Source organism: Aplidium turbinatum, chromosome 13 (assembly GCF_918807975.1).
Source record: "Aplidium turbinatum chromosome 13, kaAplTurb1.1, whole genome shotgun sequence".
Taxonomy (NCBI): Eukaryota; Metazoa; Chordata; class Ascidiacea; order Aplousobranchia; family Polyclinidae; genus Aplidium; species Aplidium turbinatum.
Window position 1 is genome coordinate 7,931,990 of NC_137484.1, and position 10,370 is coordinate 7,942,359.

The 10,370-nt window shown below is 38.7% G+C and overlaps 1 protein-coding gene across 4 annotated transcripts in view; it reads left to right on the top strand.

Moving 5' to 3' along the window:
- LOC145781611 (plasma membrane calcium-transporting ATPase 1-like) overlaps positions 1-7,522 on the top strand; it is a 30,824-nt gene extending 23,302 nt beyond the window's left edge. Inside the window, exons 19-22 of one of the 4 annotated variants that reach the window (XM_082593285.1) lie at positions 24-155; positions 2,078-2,149; positions 2,684-2,837; positions 3,676-3,828. In XM_082593285.1, the coding sequence (XP_082449411.1) occupies positions 24-155; positions 2,078-2,149; positions 2,684-2,837; positions 3,676-3,689 (372 nt within the window). In that variant the 3' untranslated portion in view covers positions 3,690-3,828. Of the gene's footprint in view, positions 1-23; positions 156-759; positions 965-2,077; positions 2,150-2,683; positions 2,838-3,675 lie in introns of all 4 variants that reach the window. The other 3 variants (XM_082593283.1, XM_082593286.1, XM_082593284.1) reach the window with 3 other exon arrangements.
- Positions 7,523-10,370: the final 2,848 nt, after the last annotated feature.

The window sequence follows — 10,370 nt, forward strand, 5'->3', positions numbered from 1 at the left end:
AATAATTCAACTTCATTCATCAGATCGGAAAAACTCCAGAGACAACCGCCAATGTTGTCGGAGAGGCGGAAGATGAAGTTCCAGATCTTGGGGATCAGACTCTTCGTCGCGGCCAGATCCTTTGGTTCCGCGGACTCAACAGGATCCAACAGCAGGTAAGGAAGAAAGATCGTTTGTAGTCGATGTGGTAGAATCCGCCTCAACGCCAAGCAATGGTGCCGCTACTTTTGTGGAAAAGTCGTCTTATCGAAGCTGGTCGGCTATGTATGTAACTTAATTTTGGGTTAGTATACATACATGTATAGAAACATGTAGTTTGTCCACAGTTACCCTTCAAAGACATTTTGTGTTTTCAGGTCTCCTGTTACTAGCTTAGGCCAGTAGTCTTCAGCCACTGCGTAGATACTACTTTGTTAGTCCTTTAGCACAACCAAATATTCAAGTGTGAGGTAGAAGTTTGTAAGACAAAGCCAGATGATTTACAAGCACTAATTGTACAGATCGGTTGCAGGTGTAATGATAAGACGAGTTGGTTCGACCAGTGCTGATCCTTTATAAGGTTGACAGCCATTGAAACAGTGCACTGCCATAGCCCTGACAGCAAATCAGCCGATCTTTACATTGTTTCATCGTCTGCAGACGTTGAAAAAGGCTGATTTGCTGTCTGGGAAGCTTTGAGTCTAAGCCTTTTACAACAGTGCCAGGCATATTGCAACCAGCAGCGAAGGCCGCTTCTTACAATTCTATCCATCAACACAGATACAATCCAAAGAAGATGCAAACGTCCACCGCCGCTCCTTGATGGACGCAAGTGATGAGGAGAAGCGAGCCATTGCTTCTGCACTCATGCGCCACTCTATCCACCATCCTTTTCAAACTTCACCAATCGAAAACATGGTCGCTCTAACAGAAGATACGATGCTTGACAACTGAGTTATCCTATGAGTTTATTTATGTGTTTCAGGTATGACTAAATGACGTTGTGTTGGTCAGGTCAGAAGGAGAGTTTCAGTTACTTGCTCTTACGTCGCTAGGCGTTGAAACAATGTAACAATAGCGACTTTGCCAGCTGGATTTGTATGTCGAGCGCAATGACTGGGTTCATCAAATACAATCTTTAAAGCAACTTTTAGCGTAACTGGTTGTGGTTACCAACTATAGAGAGAAGAAAGCTCCCAAATTAGTCGTTTTTTACATTGATTCAACGTTTGCTGACGTTTGACTGGGATAGGCTGAGACAAACATGTGAAAGGTGCACGCACAGTTACAGCATTAATCTATCGAGATACGTCAACCCAAAAGACTGGTTTCAATGCTTGGCTGTTGTAAAAGCTGCAGTAACAGTGAAGGAAGATTTATCAAGTTCAAGCATTTGTTGCTTATCGTAGTCGTGGTTATTCACGGTTCCATTATTTGTAAAGAATATACAAAGAATTAAGGTTTTTCGCCCTTGCAGCAAAGCGGTCTTTTTCATTGACCAGACAATGAGAAATTAGCTTGTTGCTTCCTGTCTGAAGTGATTTTTATGCTTGTTTACAGACAAGTTGTACAGTACAGGCTTAAGCATAAAGGGATGTCAGTAAAATAAGTTCAATAACTGCTTGAGATCTAAAGTTAAATTTGCTTTTTGTCATTCTCCAACGTAATATTTAGGCTTCAGGCAAGTGGTTTTTCTTATTTCTCTTCCCTTTTTTCTAGTGGAAGTATAACCAATACAGTATATGCTACCATTTAGTTCACCCATTAATGATAAAAAATATAGACATGGCAAAAAAATTAAACTTTGAGATGTTTTAGATCTTTTCGTTCTTTTCATAGTTTCTCTCATTTGTATTGTTTGCTGATCATATGACTTACCGGAGCTGAAACTCTCTGAAGTAGTCAATTTATGTTATTAACGAAACGTGAAAACTGCATACATTTTAAAACTTACCACACGTGCAAATATATTTAATGTAAATGCTCTTCGTAGTTCTTATTCTATTCAGCAGTGCCAAATTTATTCCTTGTTCACTACTGATCATCCTTCTTTTTATCTTCATGGTCTCTTGCTCCGGCTCTCTCCTCCTGGACACAGATCAGCGTGATTGAGGCTTTCAAGCATCCAAACTCTCATATGCAACCATCCTCGTCGGCTTATCACTCCGACGTAATTAAAATCGGCATCTTGTTGCTATTTTGAGTGGTTTTATCTTGTGCTGTTCGAGTTTGTGTGCCCTTTAACAAGTTGTTTTCGTGCTCGTGACGTAATGAGTTTTTATTGGATACTAATTGACATGTCACACTTCCGTCGTGGTTGCTAAAACAACTGCTAACTCAAGTGCTTTGGAAGGCGGTTTGCTGTGTGCTCATGACGTGATGGCTTGGATTTCATACATTTGTTAGTTGCCTGTTTGTTATGTTTCACCATTTTTTACTTCTTTTCGAGAAATTGCACTGAATTGAGAGCGTGGACGAGCATCGTCATCGCAAATTTGTCTTTCGTTAATTTTTTTCCGCACGAATTTTCTTCACCTATTTGTTCGTCTTCGGTAATATCAAAGCAACTTAAAAATACAGAGGTTTGGACTTTAGCGTGAACTATGTTGAAATTTTGAAAAATGGTGAAAAAACAAACTTTTTCCTTCTTTTTAATCTTCGTTTTCTTTTACTTCAAAATCTTTCTTCTCTTCTTCATACTCAGCAATATGCCGATCATCAGATGCAGCCTACGTCACCAGGTTGGCATCTGAGCATGCCCACAACTAATTTTGATCCCTATCTCACCCCAGTACCGAGTCCAGAACGTTCTCGAACCAACTCACCAGTTACATGTAAAGAAGAGATTCCCTTCATAGGTAAAGGTAGCAGAGTTTGCTCACTATCAGTCAAGAAATGTTTTTTTTACATTGATTAAACATTTTCAAACGTCGGATCAATGTGAAAAAGGCTAATTTTCTGACTGAATGACTGCGTGTGTTTCGCTATTTAAGTCTCTTTTTCTTATTCTTTTTATCAAAATGCTCTGTGCTCTGTCTTTGAATGTATGTATGTTTGAGAAATTCAGTTGGTTGTTTCTTGTACTGTGAGAGTGGGTTGCCCCGTACTGAGTTTTGTGAGGCGCTGTGTTATTAATGTCATCACACTTCTGCTGATACAACACCTTTAAAAATGTGCAGGGGAACCACAACGTCTATCGTTGAGTTACCAGCCTTGTCTATGCTTTGACTCAAGAAAACAATCGCTATTTGTTCTTGTAGTTTTTCTCACCACTGGGCAATGCATTCATGGCCGCACACCAAATCATAGCGAAACAACTATTTTTTTTTACTGGATTAAGTCTTTTCGATAAAAAGGCTAAATCTAAAAAACTTAAACAATAAAAAGCTTCAACAGTGTTAGTTTGGTTAATTTTATTGGCAAGCGAGCATGTCGACGAGTTATAATGCTCTAAAAAAACCTTACCTGTGTGATGTATCGATAACTTCTATAAAAAAAAAAAAATGGGCATTTTGTTGCTGTCCATCAATATAGCTATAGGATATACCAAGAAAGCATCATTTTAAAAGCACTCTGAAAAGAAATCGTGAAAGTCGCATGCTAATCAACTATATCGCGATCTACTACCGGGAGCCATGAAGCCCAGTTGGCTTCAATTATTATCGATTTATAACTGATACCGTGATTTTTCCGCAGATTCGGGTTGTTAATGCCTTCCGCAGCTCTTTGTACGAGACCCGTCATTTTCACAAGCAAAGTATGAATTCGCTCAATTCCATCCATGACTTTTTTCCTTTTCAACAACATCATTACGACGAAGAAGATGATGAAGAATTGTCTCGACGTCTCACTCAGGTGGAGCTCGAACTTTCAATGGATCCGAAAAAAGATGAGGAAAAAATTATACCTGATATTTCGTCTTCAAGTTCACACACGCCTGACCACTAGGTTATTTTGCACTGAAAAATTGCGACAGAACCGAATTACTTGTCTTGCGTGCCGAGGCGTTATTGTTACGAAATTTAACCTTGCTTAAATGCAACGCCGGCTTTTCAGCAGGGGAAGAGTTTCCGTGTTTGCAGGCTACTTTTTTTGAGAAAAAATTTCCAGATTTTTGTCGTTGCTTATATTTGTGGCGTCTCGACTAATGCTTACTTCACAAAAACTTATTTATCATTGTTTTGTTTAGTGAACGATCCTTAACGTGGAATTTATATGAAAGCCTGAGCTCCTTGCTGATTTCATATATAAGCTCCAGAATATGTTTTCTCCGTTCTTTAGTTGACTTAAGTTTGTTGGATTGAGTCGTATCTTACGCTAGGAGCCTAAGAAGTTGCTTTTCGTAAAAGAATTTGTCTGGTTTTTGTTTTGTCCATGTCATTCTTCATTTTACCCTTCGTGCTCATCCGTAGTGTTAATGTATGGTTGAAATTGAAACTCACCTCACTTACTTTCATCTTACGTCACGTTGGGAGGTAGGTTTGTCACTACTTAAAGAGATTGTCAGTTTCTCCGTGAGATTGCAACTTCAGTCGGAGCAGAGATTTTAGTTGCGTGATGCAGTAACTTATACCCACACAGAAGAATCTGTCATTTTTTACATTGATTCAACGTCTGCAGATGTTAAATCAATGAAAAAGGACAGATCTTGCTGGTGAGATGTTACGTACGCTGATGAACACAGGCCTCCGGGAGATAGTTGAACTGATCGGGAAACTTGAACAATTCATGATTTTGCATGGACAAACTTTAATTTACACTTTTCATAATTTTCACATGGTAGTGAACTTTTAGACTTTTTCCCCGAACTTTTTCGCCTTTTATAATAACACATGAGGCTGCTGAGGCACCTCTTGTAAATTCACACAAAATAGGTTTGATTGTTAGTAACGCTAGCAGTGTCGTGACTTCGGGCTATTGCCGTTCTTAGCTTTTTGAGGTGGCACATAACCAAATTCTACCCTTACGTTGACGTAGAAAATGCTATCCTGTCTTGTCGGATAGGTTTGTATGATGTAGCTTAGCGAAGAAGTATTCTGTATTTCTTGCGTTTTAAAATCAATATCTGCAATGCCACACTTTAACAAGGAAGCAGGTGTAGAGTAGACCTTTATTCATGTTGTCACCATTGATATTGTACGTAACATAAGTGTAGACAGTAACGGAATTTAGACTTCGACAATTTATAGCAAAATGGAAAACTCTTAACGCATTAAAATATTTTTTTTGCTAATTTGGTAGGCTATGATTTCTTTTAAGTAGTAAAATTGGGCCATATCAAAAGTTAAAAATACGAAAAAATACTCGCTTTTTCTTAAGAGAGTTATTCTGGGAGAGTAGTTGCACCGCACCCCCCTCCCGGAGCCCCTGATTGAATACCGAGGCTACGTTAGATATCCAGTTGCGTCGTTTCAACGGAGTTTTACGTAGAAAAGGTTATGTTTAGACTCTAGAGTGTACAGCTATTTATCTTCCCTTGTAAGTATTCTGCCTTGCCACGAGATTTACGTTCAAACTCTTCACTACCAATTCCCACACAGGAAAAGCATTTCTGCTCTTTTTGTTAAATCAATAAAACCGCTAATTTGCAAGCTTTTGGTACCTATTAAATTTTGACTGTGGGAATTGCCATAGTTTTGTTGGCTGGACAATGAAAACGTAAATTAGACGCAACGCAGCGTAATATCAACGTTATGTAACGACGTATTGCAGTGAAGCCTTTTTATTCGTTTGTTACCACAAAATGTGAAAATAGTCGAACTGCAGATAGCGTAGTTCTTCGCATTGTCTTGTTAGCTTTTGTTGGAACAAACTGTTGTTCTGTTGTGAAGTTAATTTTTGTGGAAGCTACTTTCAATAGTAGACAAGTAACTTATAACTTCACTGTCGATCTTAAAGGTTTGCAATGACTGCGACCTGGATTCATTGTTTGTCTTATTTTCTCTTCGTTGTTTCCTACCCAGAAAATCTTTTTTTACATTAGTTCGATGTTTGCAGACGTTGAATCAATGTAAAAAAGGCTACTGGGTAGAAGTGCATGATTTCCACACTGTCTGATTTAAGTTAGAACTCTCCACGCCAATTTGACTTCACAATCACGTCCCATCATTTGAGAAAAGGATAAGTAAAAAGGTCCCGCCAAAACAAAAGCCTTCTTTTTACATTGATAGGTTTATAAACGTCGAATCAGTGTAAAAAAAACAACCTTTTGTTGCGTAGTTTTGTGTGTTGAAATGGCAACCCTTTCTGAAGTCTATGGTTTTGTTCCAGTTTATGTTTTGCGACGGCGTAAGCTCCTTTGTTACAACGAGCAAATGAAGGGGACATTTTTACCGCCTATCTAACATTTAAAAACCAACGTTTGCTTTTTTGAGTTGCTAGATTTAAACCGCGGTGTGATGGCGTAACGGATAAGGCGTTGGCTTTCCAATTATGCAAACATGGTTCGACTCCCGGCTTCAGCTGGTTGTTGAAAACACCGCTCACCTCTATCTAGGGTCTAATAAATTGGGTGGGCATAATTGCTGCAGGAAAGGCGGCCGAGAGAAAGGAACTGGTCACCCTACTCTCCTTAGTGCCAAAGGTTTAGTACAATGAGAACCTTATATTCTCAAACCCGACACTTGAATCAAGTATGGGACCACCTTTACCTTTTTAGATTTGAATCCATGCTTTCAAACAACAGGACCAGGCTAACTTATGTTTCTTGGCAAAACTGTTACTTTTTGATTTACAACGTCTCAATTAATGCGAAATGTGGTATTCTTCGACATTTTCCTGCAATCAATATCTTCAATATATTGTCTGCGGGTTAGATTTCGGATAAACTTGTTTCGACCATGTGTTGTGTGTTTGAGTCATGTGCGATATTACCTTTTTGAACGTTTCCAACTCTATTTTAGCATGCTCATTTTCCAGATTACAGTTTGGCAGCACTGCAGCAGTTTTCTCAAGGCAATATTCCCAGACAAAAAATCAGTCGTTTTTGACATTGATTCAATGTCTGATATTGAATCTGATTCAATATCAATGTCTGATATTGAATCAATGTTAAAAACGACTGATTTTTTGTCTACGTTAACATCTCGAACCAACATAAAGAGGCATTTTTGCATTGCATTTTTGTAGGTAATTTCGATTCTACGCAAAATTCTTTGTGAAGGATTTTTTTTTGAACAGCCCGAGTTTTAACAATTAAACAATCCAGGTACCCACCTATTGCCCTTTTATTGTAAGAAATACCGGTAAGTTAACCCTTTCTGCTACAAGCTGTGCGCATCAGAGTGTAGTTAGCCGATATTGTCACTTTTGCGTCGTTTTAATGTCTAGCAACGATTCGAAAACAACAAACTTCAACTGAATGTGTGGTTTCGTTGTGTCATTCTTTGTTCCAATCCGTCTTCTCGTTTCTATTTGTTACTTATTATGTGCGTCCTTTTTTGAATATATGTGTATCACACCAGCAACGAAAAACCTAAACTCAACCCCAGTTTGTTATTTTAAAATGTGGTTATACGAATAAAATACTTTTTTTTAAATCCGATTGAGACAAATAGGTTCACTTTCTGTTGAAACTTTCCCAGCCAATAAATCAATATTTCACACGTCTGAATGTAAAAGAGGGCTGACTTGATTGTTGGGTTGTCATGGATTTGGTGACTATCTTTTAACTTCGGTTTGTTTATATTCTATACACGTTAGGATGTTTCATTTTTTCACGATTTTTGAAATCAAAAATGCTTGGGGTCTAATCAGATCGGATTTTGGCCACAAACAGCCGATCCAAAATATTTTTTCGATCGGACGATTTTTAAAGAGTGCGCGACCCCCCCAAAGTTTGAAAATTTGAAGCGTGGGAAAATTTGCAAAAAATATGCGATATCTCGGAACGGAAAGTGATAGGAAGACGTGTAAGGTGTCAACTTGTTCGGAATGGCCAACTTCCTATCTGCGTTTAATACATTTTGCTACCCTATCTGCAACGAAAAAAAGTTAATTGCAAAAAACTGTTTTTTTCATATTTTTGATGTTTTGTTGTACAGAACCAAAACCCTTGGAACCAGTAACTACAGTGATTACAAGTTATAGAGAGCAACAAACATGTGCTATGGCATAGGGTACAAGTGTGCATCGAATTTTACACAATAATGGACTTCCTTTCACGATTGGCTTGGAATACCGTCATCTCCTATCGCACAGTATCTCTCACATGTAAACGTTTCAGCATAAGCTACCAACAAAACAGTTGACATTGACGTGGCTGTGCAAATCAAGAGTCATACACCATGTGAACGCGAAGAAAATCATAAATTCAACAGTATGTACAATACTTGCGGGCTAGAGGTACTCAAACGCAGCTCCAGGAACAGGGATCCCCAATCATGACCAGTGAAAGCAAAACAAATAAGTAACATCATGTAGAACGAAAAATCGGGCATGTTACCCAAGAATAAAAATTACTGCCGGCATGTAACACTTAATGATTATTCTTCAGCATTGCTTAAATACGACCTCAGTCTAACATCAACTTTGCTTTGTTGATCAGATGTCAATAATCTTCTTTCGTTGTAGCAATTCTTTGAGCTTCTCTATTTCCCTCTCATTTGATCTATTGTGGTTGTTGACGCTCTTCCAGAACTGCCTGTTCCCAAACAAAACACAGGGTGCTTGCTTGCTTTGAACAGTGAAGAAATGCTTCCGGTTCGATTGTCTTTGTTGCAGCATGTTTTCGATGCTTACCTCACTAGGTAGTGAAGTAAGATCTGTCAGTACATTTTTAGAGAAAGGTGGATTGTCTGAATATATGCTTATGGCAACATTTTGTGGAGAGAGCCAATTTTTGCATGATCCAGATAGTAGCGCCATACTACAGTCACGAGTGTGGAATAAATTGCTTCAAAAGCTTGCAGGAGATCTTTCTGGAACAAAGTCAGGAAATCAGGATCAAGAATTAAGCCTCGTGTCTCATCTTCCGAAGACTCACTGCTGGAAACGGTTATATCAGGTGTAATCATATCTGCAGGTCTTCGCCTTAGCCTCTCCTGTGCTACCAGGCTGGAAGTTTCTGAGCAGTTGAATAAGAGCAAGATGGTTCATCTTCACTTGGTAACTTTTGCTGGTAAGAACTCTGATGACTCAATCTATTTTTTACCCTTAAAATAAGAGATCTGTCGCGAGATGCAGTAATAAACATCTTTCTAGCAGAACTTTGATCTTGCAAAAACTCAACCTCCTCTTCTGGGATACGGTGCATCCATTGACAGCTACAAGAAAGTCTGCCGTTGTAAAACTTCACCTGTGATGGAATGGCACATTTACACTTGCAGATATCAAACAGCTCATAGAATATACCTTCTGTCGCTCCCGTCTGTGGCTGTTTTCTTTTCTTGATTGCCTTAAATTTGTTTATGAGCAGTTTTAACCTGGTCTCAAATCGAATGATGCTTATCACCGGAAGGCTGGCACTAACCCAAACATGAACTATATCATTTATCAACTGTTCCTTGACATCAGCAAAACATGGAGGCTTCTTAAAGAACTTGGGGTTCGTTTCACTGCATTGCTTGCATAAAAAAATGTAGTGGTGAAGAACGCTTATGTTTGTGGGTAATACATTCCCTGGCAGCTTTTCAAATTTCTGCAATGTCTCACTGGCGTCAAGTCTTGTTTCTGGCATAATAGCAATTGAACTAACTACTTCTGGGTACAAATAGCCAATACTTAAATCTTAACAGCTGCAATGACAATCCGTGGTAAATTATACCAGCAGATGGCGAATGACATCGACTCAACCTGCAACGGGAGCTTCTCAAAACAACCCTATACATTACAACTAACAAATCTTCTTACTACAAACTCGAACAAGAATGTAGTTCTGAAAACTTAAAAAGCACAGTATAATATTCTACAAGTCGTCCACCTGCATTGTTAGGTCATAGCACATTCAACAAAACCTGTTGTTCGTAAAAAATGTCATTTGTCATCACTGCAGTTACTGGAAGGGTTTTGCTTCTGTAGAACTGGGAAGAAAACATCAAAAATATGAAAAAAACAGTTTTTCGCAATTAACTTTTTTCCGTTGCAGATAGGGTAGTAAAATGTATTAAGCGCAGATAGGAAGTTGGCCATTCCGAACAGGTTAACACCTTGCCCGTCTTCCTATCTCCTTCCGTTACCGAGATATCGCATATTTCATGCAAATTTTCCCACGCTTCAAATTTTCAAACTTTGGGGGGGTCGCGCACCCTCTAAAAGTCGTCCGATCGAAAAAATATTTTGGATCGGCTATATGTGGCCAAAACCCGATCTGATTAGACCCCAAGCATTTTCAATTTCAAAAATCGTGAAAAAATGAAACATCCTAATACACGTTATACTTTTGAAATGGCAAG